The 25,122-nt window shown below is 41.2% G+C and overlaps 1 protein-coding gene across 1 annotated transcript in view; it reads left to right on the plus strand.

Moving 5' to 3' along the window:
• The first annotated feature begins 6,068 nt into the window (after window positions 1-6,068).
• Window positions 6,069-25,122, plus strand: part of CFAP90 (cilia and flagella associated protein 90) — a 194,782-nt gene continuing 175,728 nt past the window's right edge. The window contains exon 1 of the mRNA XM_078685738.1: window positions 6,069-6,328. Within this exon, the coding sequence (XP_078541864.1) occupies window positions 6,158-6,328 (171 nt within the window). The 5' untranslated portion in view covers window positions 6,069-6,157. The remainder of the gene's footprint in view (window positions 6,329-25,122) is intronic.

The following is a 25,122-nucleotide window of genomic DNA, read 5'->3' on the forward strand; positions in this document are numbered from 1 at the left end:
CTCCAATTATAGATGTATTTTTCTATACAACCATGGACATTTTCCTTCCTTACATTAGGGCCAATGGAACCTTTGCTGTGTGTGAAGATTTGGGTGTATCAAATGGTATGGGTGTGCAGCCTTACCATGGAAAACACTAATAAAAACTGTAATGGGTCTAGTCAGACTCATTTGTACAACCTTAAGCTCAGTCCTTGGTAGCTATGGATTTGAGCAGAAAGGCTTGAACAAAGGAACTAGTGTAAAGCATTTTACAATACCAAACAACAAAATAATAAAACCACACAACACAAACGAAACAAACTACAGATTTATATAAATAGATTACATTTTTAGGAATTTTTAGATTTCATGAAGAGCAAAATCCATCAGAGGGTCTCGGAGATACAGATTTTGAAAGAAATCCTAATTTTTCATCCAACTGCAAACAAGCAATGGCAACCTTAAAGTTTGAAAACTTTGTCATAGTTAGTTTGACTACTCCAGCCCAGCTTGGGCAACCAAATCTGACAGCAAGACGGTCCGGGGGCCAATGGAGTAGATTTGGAAAGTTACCTGTCTCCAAACTTTATAGCATGACCACCATAGACTTCAATGGAGTTATCCTGATGTTGGGGATACAGGAATTAAAGATGCTCCAGGTGCTGTGCAGTCACCGGGGGCCCTTTGCGGTTATTCTTCAGCCCATGGGTCAGGTGAGGAAACTTTGGCCTCAGGTGTTGGGGTCCCTCGAAGTCCTCTTTGCTACCATAGAAGGCTATCTGCAGCTTGTCTACCTACCATCGTGTACAGAGGTCCCACAATTTTTTGGGTGCAGGCTGACGGCGCTCCCAGGTCTGGCTGACTCAGGTGCAACATTTTCCGTCAAGGATTGTTCTCTTCGGGTGCCCAGCAGCAGCTAAGAGCGACTCATCTGCGGTGGCTAGCAACTGTGGGCTACATCAGCTGTGCTGACTGTGGTGCAGGTTCCAGGGGGTCAGTCCACTGTTACTTCGATTGTCTCTTTTGGTCTGGTGCACACAAACCAGAAACCAGAGGCACAGTTCTCTCTTTGTTAGCCCAAGGTGAAGTAGGTGCAGTCCAGCAGACAGTGCAGCCTTTCTTTGTGCAGTTTAGGGGACGCAGGGACGCCCTTCTTCGGTCCCTGTTCCAGTTCCAACATGATCTGAGGTTCAGGAACTGAGGGAGGGCCATATTTATTCCCAAAAGTGCCCTGGGGGATGATGCGATCACTGGCTAATGGGCTACCAAGTCACTTCCCTCTTGGTATTGTGGAGTACACTTGCAAATACTGTCTAGGGTCCAGTCAGTCTTGTTCACTTAACTTTACCTCAACCATGGGTAGCGGTGACTGTAATGCGTATGGCTTGGCAAAGGAACTTAGTGCAAAGCATTTAATAGCACCAAACAATGAAATAAGAAAGTCACACACCATGAAAAAAACACAACAATAATTTATAAAAATAGAGCCTATTTTTATGGATTTTTAGAGACCTTGAGCAACAAAATCCACAGGAGGTTTCCGGAGATACAGATTTTAGAATTTCTTATCATTTTTAAATGCAACCCCAAATAAGCAGCTGTCAATAAAAAGTTTGAAAACATTTGAAAAGTTTGAAAGAGATAGTGCAGGAATTCGGCCAGGGCTGGGTGACCAAGTCCGGCAGGGAAATGGTCTGGGGGCGGCCAAAGAGAATACTTTTGACAATTAACTGCCCACCAGAACGTTTTTAAAGCAAGTTCGAAACTTTACTGGACGAATGTCATGGACATCAATTGAGGGATTCTGATGCTGAGGATACAGGCAAAAGATGATGAAAGGATGCTCTGGTTTTGGTCCAATTGACAGGGGGTGTCTTTGTGGTGGTCCCTCAGTCCATGAGTGATGAGGGGAGAATTTAGTCACAGAGATCGTGGTCCTTAGAAGTCTTATACGTTGCAATAGGCAGCCAGCGGATTGCTAAGCAAGTGGTGTCCTTGCACTGCGGTTGGGGTAAAATGCTTAGGTGGGGGTTAGAGTCCCTTGAATACAACAAATCTGGTCTTTAATAGCATTCCTGGGTCCGGCAGACATGGGCGCAACTTTTGGCTATCTCGGATTTGTATTTTTGTGTCTCGGCGACTGGTACTAGCAAAACTGCTTCAGTGGCTACCAACTTGTCAGTTTGGGCTTCTTCAGTTTATGTGTCCCTGGAGCTGGTTCAAGGGGATCAGCCTATTGATATTTGGGGTCACTGTTGTAAATCTGGGCTGGGAATCAACTTTTCCCCGAGCCAGGAGCCTCAGGCACTGTTCAAACTGTGATAGCCAACAGTGCAGCAGGTGCAGTCGTTCTGATGGTGCAACCTCTCTATATGCCTTTTCAGGGGCAGCAGGGCAGTCCTTCTTAAGTCCTCTCTCTGATTCCCATGTGATCTGAATTGCAGGGTGCCAGGGGTGCCACATTTATCCCAGAAAAGAGCTCTGAGGGGATCATGTGATCACTAGCCAATGGGCTACTGGGTCCCCTCCTTCCTAGTGACGTGTTTCCTGGAATGTGTGGCATCTAGCTATACCAGAGTGTCCCATTCTTGTGCCTTGGAAAATGGCGCAATCCTTTCTTGGTCATCAGGAGCACAGCAGCCCACCCTAGAGGTGTAGCTACCAGTGGGCTACATGCCCACGGAGTACCAGTATGGGGGACAGGTTTTCCCTCTCTAGCTCTGTCCCCTAATTACCTGCAGGACCAAAAGGCATCCTGTTCTTGGGTGCTGTGGCAGTCGGCCCTTCAAAGGGGGGCTCCCCCTTAAAGTAGCCATCCCGGGAGAGGAGGTCACACCTCGCTCTGCTGCAACTACCCTTGTTCCTGGGCCGGGGAGTCATTCACATGTCTCCCCAGATGGGCAGAAAGCTGTCTGTGTTCCAGGGCCTATGTGAGATTGCTGGACTAGCAGGAGTGCAGAACGGCAACTTTCTAAAAGTTGCTTTCTTTAATTGTGACATTAAATTCAACCTGGGCATCAGGTTGCGTTTAATGCCATGATTAATTTGATACTTTACCTGATCCACTTAGATAGTCCAATTCAGAGGTTAGCCAGGCTGGGGTGCCAGTTGGTAATCATGTGTTAGCCAATGGTCCTACTAACCTTGCCACAGCAAAACGGCAATTTGGAAGTATTGCTGTTAAGATATATGGAAAATATATGTCCTACTTAATAATGTATAGCAGGCTGCTGTTGTTCCTAATCCTGGGAGTCATTCACACTACTCCAGAGGAGGGCAGAAATCTGTGTAATGGCTGGTGACCGTGTGAGGTCACTGGACCAGCTGGGTCATAGAGTGGCAACTTACTAAAAGTTGTATTTCTTTAATAGTGACATTAAAATTGACTTGGACATCAAGTTGAGTTTGAAGCCACAATTAATTTCATACCTTACAGTACACAGCTAGGCAGCCCCATTCAGAAGTTAGACAGGCTGAGGGATCAACTGGTAACCCTGTATTAACCTATGGGGCTAGCCCTTCCACAGCAAAATGACAATTTAGAAGTGTTGCTGTTCAGACATATATAACAATAAATGTCCTACTTTATAGTATACAGCTCCCTGCTTTAGGGCTCAATAGGCCTTCCTTAGGGAACAGTTACAAATATTGCTACGGGTAGTGGGGGCTTTGCTATTAGTTGAAATGGCAAAGTCGAACTAGCAGTGTTACCACTGCCCTTTCATTCTACCATGGCAGGCTCTAAGCCATTTTGTACTTTGTCACACACAGGGTGGCACAATCAGTGCTGCAGCCCTGAGTAGACACCCTTCATTACATGCCCTAGGTACAATGGGTACCATGTACTAGGGACTTAAAAGTAAGTTAGTCCTTGCCAATTGGGGATAGCCAATTCGACATACACTTTGAAAAGGGTTAACATACTGGCACTGGTGTCTGGTTAGCAAGCCTCAGTGCACACTCCGAGTTGAAAAATCAGCAGCTAGTAGTCCAAATGGGCTCAAAAATTTGGGAGGGAGGGGAGGCTGCACAAAAGCCTGTTTCCTTGCATTATAAGACTGCAGAAAATCCAGGAAGATTCTGGAAATATCAACCCCATTTATGAATCCAATTACTACTAGGCTAGGTTAGCATTCAAAACCTAAAGCTCTGGAATTCATTTTATAAGTATATGGTGAGAGAAGGAGGGTCGACTCAGATGTAATGTTTCTTTCTCAATGAGTGGATAGGTTTCCACTTTTTTTACTCACCACATACACGCAGTGCTTTAAATGGGCCGGTACTCACAGGTATTGAGTACCGGCACTTCTTGTTTTTACTAAGCTGAGTACCGGCACTTTTCCAGTGCCAAGGAGAGTACCGGTACTCGGATTGATTAGGTGGGCACTGGGCCGATGCCTGAGGGCATGTTTGCCGTTTTGGATTCTTTCTGTCTCATTCAGCTGAGCGGCCTGCTGGAGGCCTGCCGCAGGGGCAAGTGTTCCTCTGCTGCCGAAGCTCTCATCTGATTCTCCTCACCTGCCCCCTGCCGGGCCTCCATGCTGGGTCGTCTTGATAGTGTATTGCACATCGGCAGCCAGGGGCACAGTGAAGGGTGCAGCCTGAATGGGTGGGAGGGAAGAGAGCCTGCATAAGTGACTTGCCATTTAACCGCTTGGCCTCCCGCTGACGCCTGACTCACTTGCTCCTGAAATCCACCCCACCCCCTCCACCTACTGGGACATTGGCTGGGATAAGGTAGTGGCGATGGCCTAGACCGCCTGCCTGGAGCCCAGGTGAGGTGAGAGGAGGTCTACTGACCTGCCCATCGGAGCCCAGTATTGTTCTTCCCCTGCCCTCTACCCTGCTGGACTCTGTGCATGCTCACGACCCTGCAGTGTGCACTGTCTGCCACTGCAAGCTCTCCGGCTGTGTGGCCTTCTGCCGAGGGAAGAGGAAGGAGAGTTGGGTGAAAGAAGGCGAAGAGTGAGGGGGCAGAGATAGAATGAGCAGAGGAGAGTTTAAAGGGGGACAAAATAGAGACAGAAGGGGTAAGCACAGACAGAGATGGGGAAGACAGCTATGGAAAGAGTAAGAGAGGCACAGAGATGGCAGATTAGAAATAGAAAGAGTGATAGTAGAGGATTATAGGATACCTTTGGGGTAAAGAAAGTGGGGCAGCGAGAGAAATGGATACAAATGGAAGAGAAGTGAGTGGGGGAGGGATTGAGAGATTAGAGATGTGAAGATTGACAGAGAGTATTTGTCTGCTTGTTTGTGTGCGTTTGCCTGGTTGTGTGTATGTTTGTGTGTGAGAGAGAAACTTAGTCAGAGAGGAAGAGAATCAGGACACCCGGGAGGTATGTGAAAAGAAATGCACCTAATACTTGTTCTTATTGATGCCATGCCAGTCTCTCTCATCCTGGTGCACATTGACTCTTAGTCTGAAAGTGCTAATAGTACTGTTGATGGCTTGGCTGCATCCAGGGTTTAGGAGCTCCTTGCCTTGCTCCCAGAAGTACTTCAGACCACCCTTTACTTGCATATGCACCTGTTTATCTGTACATATGGAAAGTTTGAGACAACTGTCAAGGGCAATGCAAGGGCAAAATGAATACTCAATAGAAGTGTTTTCTATCGTCATGTATAACCCCGCCCACTAGCCACGCCCCTAACTCAATTTAATGAGTACCTGCACTTATTTTTTTCCATTTAAAGCACTGCATATACCTGTGTTTAAATTCACGTAACTTATATTGTCTGTTCCAATTAAACACATGTTAGGGTATAAAGGGCGCCGAGGAAACCTGTCTTGAGCAAATCGGGCCTTCTCTGTGAGTATTTAAGCATGTGCGTTAAAGTGGACAACACGTTCAAAGCTTTTTCCGTACAAATATGCCCCATGTTGTTTTATTCAAAAGCCGAGCGAGGATATGGTGCCAAAGATGTAAGTGCACTTTTTTTTCCAATTGGCACTTTCTAAAAAGAAAAGCTTGAACACATTTCACAGCCGATTATGACTCGTGAAATACGTTCACTTTGGAACAGTAGCTAATTACCTAGCAACGCTGGAAAGCGTCTGTAACCCGAGAGCAGCTCGAGCTCACACAAGCAAAGCAGCAAAGGAAGAAAAAAAAAAAGAAAGACTGCAGTGTAGTGACCGAAAAATACGTATGTTTGCACCTCTCTATAAACCATGAAGGATTTAACTGTATGTAAGAAAGAAGAAAAGTACACAACAGAGGGAGCGGAATGCAAAGGAAGGAAAGCCAAGGAACCCCCTATCTCATCACAGTCAGCCTATGCCTACGTGCCGACAGGAAGAGAGGGACCTAAAGAACTGAGCTACTTTAACCAGGAGATCAAGGTACGAAGAATGCGGGTACTGCGGCGTGGATGAAAGGGTCCTGGTGTATAGGGAGATACAAACAATGTCCTGAGAAACGAGGAAGCCGAGAGCTCGCCAGTAGAAACTAAAGGGACATGTCCGCAGTAAAAAATATATAACGCTTATCTTATGAACTTGATATGCCTTTCTGTATCAGTGATGTTTATTTATTTTTTAATTGAGGTGGGTGTGGCCTAGCTGTGAATTATGTGTGTCTATATAGAAAAAAAATCATCCCACAAACAATACACGGGCAGGAGAGGCGGTCGTCGCTGAAGGGAGTAATAATACTAATTGACTATGTTGATAGCCAGTGGGTGGTTTACCTGAAAGGTTATCCAGGAATTATGGCATTAATACATTTGTTCTCAGTATATCCTGGCACTGTTGTCACCCAGTTGTCCTCAGCGAGTTTGCTACACTAGCAGTGAGTGGACAGTACAAGCATTTCTCAGAAGTATTGTATTGTATTGAAATTGCATTTACATAGCGCTTACTACCCCTGACGAGGCATCGAAGTGCTTTTTCGGCGAGTAGCACGCGACTCCGGGACCCATAGAGGATTAGAGTTGAATTAGTATAGTGAAACATGCAAGTACATTTTAAGTGGTGGATAGGTTAGTCAGTTATTTGAATTTTGGAGTGATAGCAGAAGGATAGAGGAGGAAAAAATATTTGTATGCATATAGCGCTTTTTATCCCTGATGGGGTGTTGAAGCACGCTATGTCTGGAAGCCCATAAAGGATTAGTGGTGAATTAGTATGGTAAAATATAAAAGTAATCTCAGTGGTGGATATTAGTCAGTTATTTGGAGTGAGAAGGATAGCGAAAGGATAAAAGGGGAAGAAAGGTCTGCATTCATATAGCACTTGTTACCCCTGATGGGGTGTTGAAGCACGCCACTCCGGAACCCATAAAGGATTAGTGGTGAATTAGTATAGTTGAATATGGAATTTGAGAAGTGAACATGTTAGTCTGTTAATTTTGATTGAAAAGGATAGTGGAGGGATAAAAGAGTGAAGGATTTGTTTTGTTGTTTTGTTTTTGTTTTTAGGTCTTAGCAGTAGGAGGAGGCTTTTGGATGAGTAAAAAGGAGTTTTGGAGGGGAGGAGTCAGAGGGAAGAGTTTAGAAAGGTTTGCTTTGGGGGATAGGTATAGTAGAAAGAGGTGCAGATGATACAAGGAGTGGTAGTGTAGGAGAGAGTCAAGAAAGGGTTATTTTGGGGACCATAGTAGAGGCATGGGGTTTGGGATAAATGAGAGTGGATCTAGAGGATATATTGATAGATGTATAGGCAGAGAAATCGGGTAGTGCATTGGAAATGCTAAATTAGAAGAAAGTGATAAATATATAGCTCCATAAGTACTTTAAGTTTGTGGGTGTGAATGGTGTGGGTTGGGTATTGCTAAATGGGAAAATGGGCAGCGTTTCTGGCCCTGGCCCTGGTCAGTCTCAAACAGGCTCAAACAGGCAGCAGCCCTTGTCCTCTCCGCCCTTAACAGGCTCAAGCAGGCAGCAGCCCTTGTCCTCTCCGCCCTTAGCCTTCGCGCCCAGGCTGAGACGCCCTAACCCTGGCCTTTTATAGCCCTAGTAATTAGGTGACCCCTTCAGCCAATGGAAACCCTAGCCCTAACACTATCCAATCACATCACTAAAATCTAGAACCAATAGGAGACCAAGACCTTACAGCCAATATTAGCCCTAGTTCAGGCACCCAATCAGTTCAAAAACCCTAATCTCTACGTCCAATAGAGGCCCTAGCCCTACCAGTAGTGCCAACCCAAGTCCAAGCAACCATTGGTACAGGAAACCCTAGTCCCTACTTCCAACAGAAAGCCTAACCCAACTCCTAATCCCAAAACTAGTCCAGCAACCAATCACACCAGAAGCCCTAATCGCTACTTCCAATTAAAGGTCTAACCCTAGCCCTAGTCCCACCCTACTCACAACAACCAATAACATAGGAAGCCCTAGTCCCTACTGCCAAAAGAAATCCTAACCCTAGCTCTAGTCCCAATCCTACATTGATTGAATCACAGACCCAGAAACCAATCAGAACCCTCAAATACCCAACCAATGAGGACACTAACCCTAATCCAATAGAAATACCAGATACAGCCACCAATCAGTGTACACATGTACCAACCACTTGCAGACCATATAAGGTCTGAGCGACCTCAGACAAGGTTTGCTGGCCAGGGAGTTGGACGTTGCTTCTCCTGTTCATAATTTCCTAGGAGACAGACGGGCTCCATCCACACTTTGGACTTCTGCATGTAAAGGCCTCACTAACTCGAAATCTAACAATACTGTTTGAATAAAACTTTACTCCCTCTCCTGGCCAAAAAACGAAGTGCACAGTCTCTAGTAAAGATAGTTTAAACAGCTCACAGTAGCACCCTCTGATGTAGAATATCCCTGTTGCTGTGGGGGGGGGGGGCTGGTTTCACAGGCTTGTGAACACAAAATCGTGGCTGGGGGTGCACTGTTTTAACATACAGGTCTTAGCACAGAGCAGAGGAGAAATTTGGAGGGAAAACTGAATTGTCAACAGGAATGCGAGGGATAAACTACAGAGTTTGGGCTGCAAATTCCACAATTTAACACGTTAAATGGAAGCAATCATGGGCAGGGAAAACCACAAGTTTAAAACACCAAACAGGTGATAAAATATTCAATCACAGGCAGTGTAATACTAACATTTTAAACTGTAACAACCACAGGCAAAGACAGTAATCACAGAAAGGGAAAATCGTTTTTTTAATAACTTATGTTTTGGGGAAGAGACAGCACTAGTCTGTCTCCTTACCACTTCCTGGACTCTGCTCACTGCAATCTGGGGCACAGGTGAAGTGACATTATTACTCACGGAGCTACTTTTGTGGGACGGTGGATCGTACTAGCACTTGCCTACAGGACTGCCATACCTTTAAATGGTCAACTGGAGGCCCTAATTGCCCATGTGGTTTTAAATACATTGGGAGACCAGCAATGTTAGTGTTTGATAAAATCTCAATAAAAGATTTAAACCATAAGTGGTCAACTGACCAGCAGAACAGATAATCCGTGCAAGCATAAGGAATTTAGAACCCCCCCCTTGAAATATAACACTCAATTAAACTGTGCGTTAACAAGAAGTGCAAGCTAATTGTAATGTTCTGTTCTTTCTTCTTTGCTGTTGCTATTTCTTTTATTTCTATCTCTATTCTATCTGTCCCTTTCATTCTAGAATTCTCTTGGAATTCATTCTCTTCTGCTGTCCTTCACTGCGCTAATCTGCTCTGCTGTGGGTCAGTTATTTATGGACTTAAGACTTTAATAAAAGTCTCAAACTGAAACTCCTGCCTCGGATCGTTCCTTCCTCGGTACATATTTTGGTACCAGGAGTGGGGTGACAGATATTTATTTCTCGGCTTCCATTACCTTCTACTGATGATGTTATCGATGAATTTGACTGTGTTGTAGCTTCCATTGATGCTTCTTCTTCATCTAATGGTGTCATTTCTGAAAATGATTGGCTTGAAGCCACTTCTACAGATCATGATTTAAAGAAAATTTCTGACTTTATCGTTAAAGGTTGGCCTCCCATTCGCAATGTTTCACATAATTTAAGACCGTTTGCACAAATTTCTTCAGAATTAGCTCTAGAAAATGGTATCTGCACTAGGAATGGCTGTATTATTCCTCCAATTTCTCTTAGGAATAAACTTATAATGATTGCACATATGGGACATTTAGGGGTCACTGCTACTTGTAAGAAACTTAGGGAAAATTACTGGTGACCTTCTTTAAATGCTCAGGGTTCGTCTTTTGTTGATTTATGTCCTCAATGTGTTATCTCTGACAAACATTGGAAGACGACACAAAATCTACTGCGTACAGTTTCTTTACCTGAAGGTCCATGGATGAAAGTTGCCTTGGATTTTGCTGGACCTTTTCATTTGTTACCTACCTCGTCAAGATTTTTATTAGTCTTGATTGATTATTTCTCCAAAATGATTTATTTTTCTTTTGTTGAATCAGCCTCGACCAGTTCTGTTTTGCAATTTCTCAAAAATGTTTTTTCTGCTGAAGGTCCTCCAAGAGAGCTTGTTACGGACAACGGTTCTCATTTTGTATCGAATGCCATGCAAGATTTCTTAAAATCCATGGATATTAAACATATTCAAGTAGCTTTGTACAGTCCTGCTGCTAATGGACTTGTTGAGCGAGCGAACCGTTTTCTCAAAGAAGGGGTTCAGACTGCCCTATCCTCTGGGTTAGATGTGTATCTTTTTCTTAAAAATAAAGTAAATGCATATCACAACTCGCCTCATTCAACTACTAACTTCACCCCTTTTGAGTTGTTAAGAGGTAGAACATGTCGCTCTTTACTTCTTCCTTCTTGGTTGGAGCGACATTCTTCTAATTCCTCTTCAAGTTGTGTCACCGGTACTGCTAAAAATGCTATTTTACGACAATCTGTTGCTTTAGCACAGAACAAACAAAAATATCATTTTGATATTCGCAAACATGTTCAATCAACAGAATTTTGTTCTGGTTCGTATGTCCTTATCAAGAAACCTTTTCTTGTCAGGATAGGGGAATCCTCTTTCTCTTCTCCTTACAAAATATCTAAGGTTGGACTCAGTTCTTGTTTGCTTCATGATGGGAAATGGTGGAATAAGAACAGACTTGTTCCTATTTCTGATGAGCAAGCTGCTATTTATAACAAAACTGCTATTACTCATGATGTGAATGATTATGTTTTGTTTGAAGGTTCTTCCTCAAATGTTGTATCATCTCAAGAAAATGTGAGTCCTAATACTTCTTTAGAAAATGTTATTGGTTCAACTGTTGCATCGTCTCAAGAAAATGTGAAACATGATACTTCTTTAGAAAATGTTATTGATTCCACCAATTTACCTTCAAAAAGAATTTGTAAGTTACCTGTTCATTTTAAGGATTTTGTTTTATCTTAATTCTTTTACTTCCTTTGCATTTCTATTTTATTATGTTGTATAATATGTTTTATTATAGAATGTTTCATTTTAAGTTTCTCCAAAAAGGGGAAGATGTGTAATGTTTTGTTCTTTCTTCTTTGCTGTTGCTATTTCTTTTATTTCTATCTCTATTCTATCTGTCCCTTTCATTCTAGAATTCTCTTGGAATTCATTCTCTTCTGCTGTCCTTCACTGCGCTAATCTGCTCTGCTGTGAGTCCGTTATTTATGGACTTAAGACTTTAATAAAAGTCTCAAACTGAAACTCCTGACTCGGATCGTTCCTTCCTCGGTACACTAATGCAGTGGAATGTTACTGTAACCTTTGACAACACACGTAAACACATTACTACATATCTTCCTTCTTTTTAAAAAACGAACAAAAAAACCCAATACTATACATACGTATGCCCTATTATCAATAACACGTAGCAAAATCTTCACACTTTTCAACATTAAATTAAAACAAAACAAAATCTTAAAATCTTAAAACTTTTTCGGTATGCTAATACTGTGTCTTACCTTTGCAAATGAGCTGACTGATATTGGTGGATTGCTTTGCAACACTAGATTCAGCATTAACTTTTCCATTGTCTATTTCATTTGCTGAACTACAAACAGTCTCTGACTTGCAATCATTGTCCAAAACTTGTTTTGATTGCAAACATTCATTCTCTGGATAGCAAGCATTTTCAGATGTAAAATCGGTAACACTGCGCTCCAAATTTTTTAGCACAGAAATGGGCTATATTTACTAAAATACAGCGCATCCCGGCATTTCCCTTTACGCTGGCGCTAAAAAGCTACCTAGCGCCAGCGAAGGCCCCCTTGTGCCATGTTGCATGGGTGCCTGCTCTGCAGGGGCAAATGTTAATGTGCAGGAAGGGGCACCTTCCTGCACATGAACAATCTTTAAAGGCGATTTACTGGTTCTGTGTGTGCTGCAGAATGCAGCACACATAGAAAGAACAAAATACGAGGGAAATAATAATTGCTCCTCGTATCGCCATCCAAAGACTAGGTTTTACATGGCCATAGTTTTTGGCTTCCTTCCTTGAAAATATGGAGCAGTGTCAAAAAGCAGTGGGTGTTGCAGTGGAACACCCACTGCAGCACCTTTTGCATGCCCCTTTCACGGTAAGTGAAGCTTGAAAAGGGGTCTTATTTACAAGGTTTAAGCCATGTTAAGTGGCTTAGCGCAGCCTTATAAATGGGGAGAAGGGGATATCGCAACTAGAAAGTCATAAAAGTGACGATCTGGTAGCGCTATCCTTGTAAATATTCCCCTTGTTCTCTCACTCACTCTGCCAAAAATTAAGTGAAGCTTCATAAAACACACCGTACGGCACACCACAAGATGCTTCAACTATGAAGGAGGCAGTTTCATAAAGCATTGATGACAACATCAAAGCAAGATGGCTCAGAAAGCGCTTTCACACATGCACCACAGCAGTGGATGTAGGTGCTAAATGCAGGTAAAATTGTCGCTAATTGTGATAGTGATAGAAAAACACTTTGCCAAGACGCCTTAACTTTTCTTTGTAGCACCCACGCACTGGGCAGCTGAACAGATAATCCAGAACAAGCATATGGAATTTAGAACCCCTCATGAAACATAACACTCCATCAAACCGTGCATTAACAAGAAGCACATGCTAATGCAGTTTAAATGTTAATGTAACCTTTGACGACACAAGTAAACTCATTACTGCAATCTTTATTACTTTTATGGTGCAATATGCAGCTTGACTTTCAAGAATCGTGAAATCTTAAGCGTCAGCATTTCTGCAATTCCAGCGTGTTTTAGGCACCAGCAAGCTACGGGCAATTACCGTTACTGGACTGACAGTTATAGAGTGTGGCCGTGTGCAGTATTGGTTGGTGTCCCGTGAGCCTCTGAGGGGCCATGCGCAGTGTAGGTGAGTGTCCCGAGCTGCTTAGCTCCTCTACACGTGACGTCACCACTGTGAGCCGCGCAGCATCATCACGAGCGGCACAGTTTCCTTGGTTACTTGCACGCTTTATGCACGGCACCATCTGAACATCGTGTATGCCGCTCGTCTTGCCTGCAATGGGAAACTTTGTGCATCAGACGTTGCACGTCATCAGCATGCAATGGATGCAGGCTGAGAATGGCCTTCTTGAATCGGACTCGTTCTCAGGGCTGTAGCATATTACTGTGGTGATGTGCACACTGTAACACTTCAGTATTTAGTATTCAGACCAGCAGCGGTGATATGCACACTAAATTTAAAATAGGCAGTTGTTGGGTGCATGTAGTGAGGTCTCAGACGGAACAAGTATAAATATATCCTTTATTCCAGTAAGTGAAGTAGTAGTACAGGAAAAGGGTGCTGCCAGCTCCAGGAACAACTGCAGACTGAGCAGCGTCAAGAATAGCCTACTACATTCCATGTTCTATATTCCATTCTAATTTACATCATCATGTAACAAATCACAACACATCTCCCTTCTTTAATAAAAAACAAAAAAAATAAAAGAACGGTAAAAAGAAACAAACTACAGAAACGAATACACAAAAAAATTAATTACAAATGTATTCTTGTAAGAATTTCGGAGTAACGACTTTTCTTCCACTTTTAGTCACATGTGAAACATAACTGTCATTAGGAACAATATTGCGTTCATCAGGATTAACATTGGAACAACTCTCAAAGTTTAATTCTTGTGATGTTGGACCTGAGTAATCATCACACTCTAAATCAATGTTGTCCTGAATTTCTGAAGTGCAATCACTCACGACAACATTATCATCAGAATGGGATGAATCTGGTTGAAGTGACTTTAAATCAGAGACTGTGACTGGAGTTAACCACCAAAAGTTATCATCATCACAACTCTCTTCTTCCCTCATCACTTTTTTTGAATCAGAAAATTTGGCTAAAGCAATCTTACTCATGTGATGGATGTTACCATCATCAAGCATAACAGTATTACGCATGACTTTAACAATTGTTTTTGGCTCTGAGAATCTAGGGAGAAGTTTCCCCACTTTCCTTGACACTTTAACCCTCATCAATTGACCAACCTTAACTTGGGGAGTCTTGGTACCATGTTTCATGTCGTAATACGTCTTATTTTTTTTTTGAGATTTGCAAATATTCTCTCTTACATCATTCGCTTCCCAATTGTACTTCCTGCTCCTGCCCATCCAAACCGGATTTATTTTACAATAGGGAAATCGACCTCTCATCAACCCAAAAGGACTACCACCACAAGTCTCATGAACCGTAATTCTATAAGACCATAACATTTTGTCCAATTCACTATTCCAATCTTTTCTATTTCTGCTAGCCAATTGTAATGTTCCCTTAATTACTCTATTAACTCTCTCCACAACAGAGTTACCTTGAGGATGATATAGTGCCGAAAATCTTTGTTTAACTCCAGTAGATTCCAAGAAAATTCTCATAGCATCTTACTTAAATTGTACTCCATTATCTGTCAGCAGGGAAGCAGGTAACCCTTCCCTAATGAAACATTCATCTAAAAATGGTATTACTACTTGTGTGTCGATCCTCTCCACAACTACTAGTTCAATCCATCTCGAAAATAAATCAACCAAAACTAAAATAAACTTTAAAGAACCATCCTGCCATGTCAAAGGTCCCATAATATCCAGTGCAAGTTCTTCCCAGGGTAATTTTGGACAACCTAAAGAAGACATGGGGGGATTGAGTGTCTTTTGACTCTTATCTGAGCATTCACAGCTCACACAGTTTCTAACCGCTCTTTCAATTTCTAAATCAATACCTGGCCACCAATACAAGGCTTTTATGTTCCTCTTAGTTCTGGCAATTCCAGGATGACCGTCATGTCCAAAACCAATTATTTTAGAACGAACCCCAAACGGAGGTATTAATTTGTCTCCACGACAAATAAACATTCCATCAACACTCAATTCATTCCTTACCTCCCAAAATGGTTTTAATTGTGGTTCAACTTTCAAATGAGTGTGCCAACCTGAACCAATTTTTTCCTTAACACACTTAAGAAGTAAATCTTTTTTATTTTCACTTTCCCAATCCGTTTTAGATAACGCTTGTGAGTCAGAAAATACCCCAGCAACACAACAATCATTCCAAGAATTATGTTCTACCTCTCTCATGGGTAATGATAATCTACTGAGAAAGTCTGCAACAACATTTTTAACACCAGGAACATATTCGATAACATATACAAAATCTTGAGGCCTCATAGATAGTCTCGCTATCCTGGCTGAGGCTCTGCTCACACCTTCAGTAGTTAACAATTTTGTCAAAGGTTTATGATCTGAACGAAGTGTAAATTGTTTACCCCAAATAAATTTCCGAAAATGCTCCATAGCCCATACACAGGACAAGGTTTCCCGCTCTATAACAGAATATTTTTCCTCACAAGGGTAAAGTGAACGAGACGCAAATGCTATGACTACCTCAACACCTTTCTGTGAAAGAACACTTCCAAGACCAGTTCCACTAGCATCGGTGGTAAGAAAAGTGTCAGCAGAAGGATCAAACCCTTGTAACATAGGAGCATTACAAATAGATAACTTAATATCCTGAAATGCCTTCCTACAATTTTCATTCCAGACAAATGGTGATTTATTCTTCATCAGAAGCCTCATTTCATATGTCTTTTGTGAAAATTGGTTTACGAATTTTGAATAAAATTCAGCTAAACCTAAAAATGATCGAAGATCATCCTTTGATTTAGGTTCAGGTGAATTTAAAATAGCCTCTACTAATTTTGCTTTAGGTTTGATTCCTTCATCACAAATCTCATGACCTAAATAAGTTACAGATTTTTCAGAAAATTTGCATTTAGTCAATTCAGCAACCAACCCATTGTCAGATAGGATTTTTAAAACTTCTCTAAGAGTATTATCATGATCAGACTTGTTCTTACCCATAATTAAGATGTTGTCCTGAAAGAACATCACATCTTGCATATGTCCAAATAACCTGGACATCTGCCTTTGAAAAACGGCAGCGGCCGAAGCTAAACCGAATGGCATGCGCTTGAACCTGAAGCATCCAAACGGTGTACAAAATGAAGTAAAATGTCTGCTATCAGGGTCCAGGACAATTTGAGGGTAGGCTGCAGAGAGGTCCAGTGTGGAGAACCATTTAGAACCTCTAGTTGACGATAACATTTCATCTATTCTGGATAACGGGTATTGGTCAACTAATATTTGGCTATTCAAATACCTCAAATCAACACACAAGCGGGCCTTGCCATTGCCTTGCGGACTACGACCAATGGCGAAACCCACTCTGCAGCTTCCACTGTTTCAATGACTTTGTCATTCAGTAATCTCTCTAATTCTGTTTTAACCTCATCCTTTATGATCATAGGAATATTCCTTGGTTTGTGAATTTTAGGAATAGCATTTTCTTTCAAACGAATATGATGGGTAAATCCTTCTAATCTACCCATTCCACCTGAAAAAACAGATGGAAAATCCTTGAGAACCCATTTCTTTGTGTTTTCGCCTTCACAAGAAACCAACACCTGTTCTACACCATTAGGATCCAATATGATATCTAAACTTTTCTGGTCTTCCCATCCAAGGAGGGAAGGACCCTCTTTAGAAATGTACAACTTACAGGTAGCATGTCTATCCTTAAATCTAAAAATTAAGATCCTAAAACCTATGTCAATTCTGTTCCCGGTATAACTCTCAGGGGCAATGTCAGATGGTTCTAACCATCCTCCCATGTTAGGAACAAACTGCTCTTCCCAAATATGTTGAGCTATTATTGTGTATGGGGAACCAGAATCAGCAGCTAATTGAGTAATTACCCCTCCTAAAGAAACATGACATAAAGGTTTATCAGAAAAATCTGAAATATTCAGAACCACTTTCTTTTTCTGTATAGGTTGTACTTGAATGCTTTCATCACTTGATGAAGAACTATAATTTGCCTCCGTTTCTTGAATGCAGGAAACTTTGTTTTTGTAAGATTTATACATTTTTTTTCTACAAACCTTACCAAAATGTCCTATGACACCACAAACTAGACACTTCGTAGACCTAGCAGGACATTTTTGATAATGCGCAGAATGTGAATGGCTACCACATCTAAAACACACTAGCTCTGTAGATTTTTTTGTTTCATTGAAATCTTTCTTAACTCCAGGCTTAAATTCTCTATTACTTTTGTAAATATTTTTGCCATCAGAAATTCTATTAACAACCTCAACTTCTTTTTTTTCAATAGACAAGGAAGCTTTAGCACACCTTTCAGATAATTCTGCTTTTTTAACCATAGTAATGATGTCTTTCAATGAACTATCACCTTCAACCCATAACTTATTTTGAATAGTTTTGTTTTTTGCATACATTACCACCTGATCACGAACTAGTTCATCATGCAATTGACAAAAACGACATTTGATAGCTAATTTTTTTAGCGCAGCTACATAATCATCAATTGATTCATTTTTCTTCTGTTTACACTGGAAAAATGCATGTCTGGTAACAGCAATACAAACACTTGGAGAAAAATAGTCATCTAAATCTTATAATGCTGCATTGAACACATCAATATCGCTACTATCTCTTTCCTGTTTGTTTTGGTTTGGTTATAAATTTGTAAACCTTCAGGACCTAGTCCAAGAAGAAGAATCCTTTTTTTCCTCTCAGGAGAAAATCATCCACTGATGTCTTCCATATTTGCAACAAAGTTAAGAAAATATTCTTTCCAATCTAACCAAGAAATAGGTGGATCACCAGGAACAGTAAGGAATTCTCTTGGTGAAATGAAGTTTATTCCTTGTGTGCTTGTTTCCTTTGAAGCACTTGCAATATCACCAGAAGAAGGCATTGTGGAAATAAATGTACTGCTCTGGATAAAAAGAAGTCACAATATACTAGAAAGTTAATTATAACAGCTCCAATTGAGCAAATTGTCCTTGAAATCTTTTTTTGAAGGCAGCACCCTTAAAGTTAAAAAAAATATCGTAAATTTCACTTATAATACTTTGAAATGTGTTAAATACTTGTTCATGTAGAAATAATTGTTCGCCCGTTGACTCGATCTTCTTGTAGGAAAGAAACAACTTCCTAAAGGACGATCACTTTATCTATTTCTGTGCCGATCGAAAATTCAATTTTTAGATTCAAAATGGCCGAACGTAACGTGACCTTATGTGGGTCATGTACGAGGTACCCATAATGCATTGAGACAGGACGCTACTCCTCGTAGATGATGCGAAGGAGAAGCTCAGTGCGTCACGCTGTCTTCATTGATGCTGCGTCTTCCGAACGGAGAGCAGATGCCACGTCTTTTAAACAAGACAGTTCAGGTACAGTTTGAAGGCACGGGTGAAGTTTTAAATAATGCACAGAGATAGGAGTGGCATAGGATAAGCCAAAAGTTATGTACAAGTAGATAAAAGAAGAGATCTCACCATATACGTTTCCAGATGAGATCGTGGTTGAAATAAAATCCAAATTTCTGTTTTTTTTAAATTTCGTAAAATGGTGAAAATTGGAAGAAATAGAGATTTCTTTATGTCTTAAAAGAAATGGTGTCCCTCGTCGCCAAATCTGTAGTGAGGTCTCAGACGGAACAAGTATAAATATATCTTTTATTCCAGTAAGTGAAGTAGTACAGGAAAAGGGTGCTGCCAGCTCCAGGAACAACTGCAGACTGAGCAGCGTCAAGAATAACCTACTACATTCCATGTTCTATATTCCATTCTAATTTACATCATCATGTAACAAATCACAACAGTGCACATGATCATTCTAGCTCATTCTGTCTATCATGAGGTGGACACGAGCGTGCCAGTGGTTGCCGGGCTTGTGTCTTCTTCGTGAGACATCTTTTATGTTATATTTTGAATGTGTCCGGGTGAGGGGATTATCTTGGTGGTTGTAACGGTATTCATTCACGACTGGCCTCTGGACTGGATGGTCCCATTTTACGAATAAACCTGGTCTTCATGGAACCCTTCTGCCTGCGACCAATTATTTAATGGATTGTGTTAATAGACTTTTTCTAACACTGGCGATGAGTGGGCATAAAGCTGCGCTACATTTTATGGATTACCGGTTTCTTTGCGTGTTTCTTGTTCATTCAACATTCTGACCAAGTGAGGGAAGCGACGCATCACTGTTTGGGTCAATCGTTCTCCAAAGCCAGTTTACCATACTGTGGATATCTTTCTAATTTATTCTTGTTATTTTACTTTTGCCTTTCCATGGATATTTTGAGGAATTACGCTTGTAGCTACTTTGCTTTCCCGCAACTATTACAATGTCTGTTTTCACACCACCAACGGGTGTTTGCCAAGCACTCTGCATCCTGTGCTGCATTTCAGAGTGCGCAGCCGATGCCTACTGGAGTCAGCATTAGTGGAAATTACAACCGCCATTCCTTACTGGCAAGTGGCGAACATTGAGTGCGCTGCCATGATGTTCTTGCTATGCGCTCCATCATCTGCCACAAGCGCATGTCTATCGGAGTGCAGAGGAGATTCAACTTTGTTTGACGCATTCCGCAACGTGTCTCCAGTTAACGTCATGACGCTGGGTCACGCACTGTGACTCCACTGCAGCCATCTTGTTTTCTACAAATCGCGTCTCCAGGAGAATTTAGTCACGGAGCCAGCTGCCATTGTGCATACATTGTTTTCAGTGATATGCACACTCTCAACAAACATTTAATGGTTGCGGTAACATTACTACAATTTTTGGACATCTACGTGTAGACACCGTGTCCTCACTTCCTACCATCATTATTTTGCAACTAAAGCAATTGTATCTATTTCTCTTTTATCTACAGTAACTGCATTTATTACTGTTTACCTTCCTTAACATTTATAACGATGTCTGGTATTGTTCCACCTCCTTCCTTTCTAGCAACTCCTGGTGAGCCCCTAATGGATTGGGAGGCATGGGAACCATTTATTTAGCCTATGTTGAGGTGCTTGAAGGAGAGGAATGTGAGCCTGAACAAAAAAATAGCACTTTTGAAGCATTGTTTAGGGGGAATTGGTTTAAAAGAATTTAAAAACCTACCTCCTTTAGTTAATCCTGCCAACATTAATGTCTATGATTATGCTTCGATGCAACTCAACCAGAGGTATGGGAAAAAGAAAAATGTTGTCATGGAGAGGTTTATTTTCTATTCTAGGAAACAACAGCTTGAGGAGTCTATTGAAGACTTTGTTTCAGCTCCAAGGTCTCTTGCCATAACATGTGATTTTGAACATATTTCTTACCAACAGGTACTTAGAGACCAGATTTTAATGAGGACAAATAACAAAAAAGTACAGGAAAGATTGTAGACTATATCTGATATGTCTTTAAAAATCTGCCATTGACATAGCCAGATCTATTGAACTTTCAGAGAAATTTGTTGAGGAAATAAGAACTAATAAGAAAAATGAAGTATTCAGCATTTCTAAAGATGCTTATAAGTCAAAGAAGAGTCATACGCAAAAGGTTGAGATTGTCCCAAAATTTGAAGGGAAATATAAAGGGATGAAGATGGAAAGTGAAAGGAATATGTTACTTTGTTATAGATGTGGTAGCAGCGAGCACTTAGCTAATTCAAAGTCTAGTCCTGCTATTGATAGAACATGTTCAAAATGTGGTAAGAAAGGTCATTTCAGTAGAGTATGTAGGTCTTTGCTCATGAAGGTTAACATGATACAATGTTTTGATGATTGTGATAGTAATTTTGATACTCATGAACATGACATCAATACTGTTATTAATATGTGTGAAAATGAAGGTATTAGCAAATTTCCCTCCTGTAAAGTCGCCATAGACGGAGTAAGTTTGCAATTCTTACTAGACTCGTGTATGGTACACAATTATTTCACAAGATATTGTAAATAATAAGTGGCCTAACAAGAAATTGTTTGTTCCTGAATTTGCACCAGGAGGTTATACTGGGCACAAAATTGACTTAGTTGGGTACTTCTGGGCCAACTTAGAATTTTTGGGACGTCACACGTTTGGCAAAGTGTATGTTGCAAAGTCAGGACAGTCTCATTTACGATGGCCACACCAAGAGCAAATGGGAATTAAACTTGATCCCAGAGCCAATCCTCCTGTCTACGTTGTAGGACCTTCAAAAGTACCTGAGTGTAGCAACTCCAAGTTTATTTCTGAGTTAAAGACACAATTTCTTATTTTTTTGGTGGAAAATTGGGATAGTACGAAGGATTTAATCATAGTATTAAATTGCGTGATGATGCTGTTCCTGTTCGCAACAAAGTAAGAAATGTCCCTCTTTCTTATACAGGCAAACTCAAGGACATGCTAAGAGATTTATGTGATACAAATATATCATAGAACCTATTGAGTTATCACCATGGTTTCTCTGGTGGTGATTTTGGTTAAATCTCCAGGAGAACTTAGGTTGTGTGTTGATTTACGCAGTTTAAACAATGCCAGTTGGGTGGACGCCCAACCCTTACCTAATGTACATGAGATGGTGTCCACCTTAGCTGGTGCACAAGTATTTTCTTGCATCGACTTAGCCAATGATTACCAACTGGAAGTTATGGATGAGGAATCCAAAAATCTTACTGCATTCATATCTCCTGAGGGGCTTTTTAAGTATTGTCGCATGCCTTTTGGTCTTGCTAGTGCTGCAAAGTCTTTCAGAGGTTAATTAAAGAGACTCTTGAAGGATTGTCTGGTGCAATAGCTTTTCAAGACAATATACTTGTGTATGGTAAAAATGCTGAAAAACATGATCAAAACTTAAAAAAAGTATTTTAAGCACTATCAAACAAAGGCCTTACCCTCCTCTTAGACAAATGTACATTTAAAACCAATGAAGTATAATATCTAGAACACTCCATCAGTGGAATGTGTATTAAACCCAAACATAACCATTTTGAAAATATTGCCAATGCTATCATTCCCACTTCCAAGGAACACTTTATGGCATTCCTTGGCCTTACTGAGTTATATGCCAAAAGTATTCCAAATTATGTATCCAAACTAGATCTCTTTAGGTGTTTACTTAAAAAAATGCAAAGGTTGTATGGACTGAAGAAATGTCAACAGCATTCAATAACTTAAAAAGTTTTGTGGTGAATAATGCACACTGTTTAAAACCTTTTGTTAGCTGTAACAAATGCATTGTTATGGTCGACGCCAGTAATTCGGTTTTGGGTAATGTGTGAACCCAAAGGGACAATGGGAAAGAATGGATTCTGGCACATGCATCCAGTGCCTTGAGTGATGCAGAGAAGCACATTCTGTTATAGAGAAGAAACGTTTAGCCTGCGTTTGGGCGCTGAACATTTCCTACCTTTTCTATGGGGTACTTGGTACACCATTGAAACTGACCATAAACCTCTGGTATACATGATGGCACCAGGTGCTAGACTAGCAAGGTTGGCATCTAGGCTGCAAAGTTTTAGATACCAATTAGAATATGTGCAAGGCAAAGTAAATGTACATGCGGATTGCATGTCCAGGTTTCTCCCCCCCCCCATCGCTGTTTTGGGGGAAATCGTGAAAGAGGATTGTGAAGTTACATTTACCTTTCACAATGTCAATTTGGCGTGTGGTGACCAAAATAGCATACAAGAGGATGTTTGGCTACACGAAATGAAGAATGATATAGAATTAGGAAAAGTAAAAGAATTTATTTTACAAGGTTGGCCCAAGAGAGAAAGCTCTCTGGTGACATGATAAGCTATTTCAAGGTGAAGGATGAGCTTGCTATTGAGAATGACATTATCGTAAGAGGTGATAAATTTGTTCCTCCTTACGAGTTGAGGAACATTACTGTGAGAATAGCCCACGAAGGTCATGTAGGCATTTCATTTACGAGGAGGCGTGTCAGAAAGTCCTTTTGGTGGCCGGGTATTGAAACATTGGTTGAACATGTGTGCGAAGTGCGTGCCTAGTGATAAGTCAGATTTAGCCTTACTTCCTGAACGCAATCCAGGGGAGTTCCCCGTAGCTCCTTGGCGCAAACTAGATTTAGATATCATTGGACCATTTGTAGCATTACCTAAACAAGTGGCTTTCGGTATTGTCTTAATTGACTACTATTCCAAGTGGCCTGAGGTAAAAATGGTGAAGGATGTTACCTCAGAAAAAGTTATAGAGTTTCTGGATGACATTGTTTGTAGGGAGGGGATTCCCCCAGAGGTTTTGACTGAGAATAGACCCCAATTCATTAGTAAGGAAATTGAACTTTTCTTTGAGAAATGTGATATCACACATAGAAGAATTGCAGTATTCCATCCAGAAGTCAATGGTCAAGTTGAAAGATTTAATCGTGTTGTAAAAGAGGCCATTCAATTGTCTGTGAAGGGTGGCTTTAACTGGCGCAATGCTTTGCAATCCATATTGATAGCATATAAAACCTCACCTAATTCTGTGACTTTGGTTAGTCCTTTTGAGCTTTTGAGAGGGAGTAAACCCAGTACAAAGTTGGTTACTTGGTGGTTGAAGAAGAATCTAAGTAAGAGCAGTGACTTCTCTGATGTGGATTACGAAAAGATTCGACACAGAGTTGAGATGTATAAAGATAAAATGAGACAAGAAATGAAGAAGAAATGGGGTTTTGTCAGTAAACAGACCATTACTATTGGTGACTCTGTATGTATCAAAAGGAAAGGTGGGATCGACCGGGGATATCCTATTTGTTCATCACCTAAAGAATTTGTTGAAGTTTACAGAAATGGTGTTAGAGTGGAAGGTGGTAGTGTATGGAATTTAAATCTCATTTCATTGTATAAAGGGGAATGTGTTGGTAGGAAGATTCTGTAAGTAATATTTGCTTGAACATCAGGGAACTAGATAATCCTGTGAGTCTGGACACCCGTTCGGGCTGTAACTCTGATCTTGTTTCCAGATGTGTAAGATCCCGCCGTCTTCCTGTGAAATGCCAAGCATATGTTATGAGTTGACACTTTTCACATAACTTATTACTATATATATATATATATATTTTTTTAAGGGGGGAAGGTCTGTTGGGTGCCCCTTGCAAGCCTTCTTGCTCGTTCTGTCTCTCTGTGTATCATGACGGAGACACGAGCATGGCACTGGTTGCCGGGCTCGTAGCTTTCTCATGCGACATCTTTTATGTTCTTTTTTTAATGTGGCCGGGCGAGGGGATTATCTTGGTGGTTGTAATAGTATTCATTCACGACTGGCCCCTGGACTAGATGGCCCCTTTTTACAAATAAACATGGTCTTCACGGAACCCTTCTGCCTGCGACCAATTATTTGAGGGATTGTGTTAATGGACTTTTTCTAACAGCAGTGACACGTGTTACCTCATGGAGGATTGTTGACAGTGACACACACACCTATTAATTACAGGTGGCTATTTTTCACATCGTGTGTGTCTCCGTCGCATCTGATGTTATATTGTGCTTGGCTTCCATGGCACGCACACCACACCACCACACTTCTGCTCTTCCATGGTGATGCGCACACCGAGTTAGTGTTGAGCACAGACCTTTCTAGGGCTTTTGTTTGCCCTCTTCACAAAGAGTGTTCCCCCTGCAATCCACACTCTTCATTGAATGACTGTTCTGTGGGGCTGTGTGCTTGGACGAAGAAATCCCTCATTATTGCGCATATCTTCAATCCAATCATGCTTCCTTGTTTCTGGAGAACCTTTCCATCACTAAGTAGTGCTGAGTTACAAAGAACTCTGACTTCCTTCAAAGGTTCAGAATACCTTCTTTCTCTCTTCTTCACTTTCACAAGATCCTATACCTCGAGGTTCACTTTCTTTACTCCATGCAAGGTGTTGTTTCTTTGCTTATACTTCATCTGGCCCGATTCCACA

This window comes from Lissotriton helveticus, chromosome 4_1, assembly GCF_964261635.1.
Source record: "Lissotriton helveticus chromosome 4_1, aLisHel1.1, whole genome shotgun sequence".
NCBI classification, from domain to species: domain Eukaryota; kingdom Metazoa; phylum Chordata; class Amphibia; order Caudata; family Salamandridae; genus Lissotriton; species Lissotriton helveticus.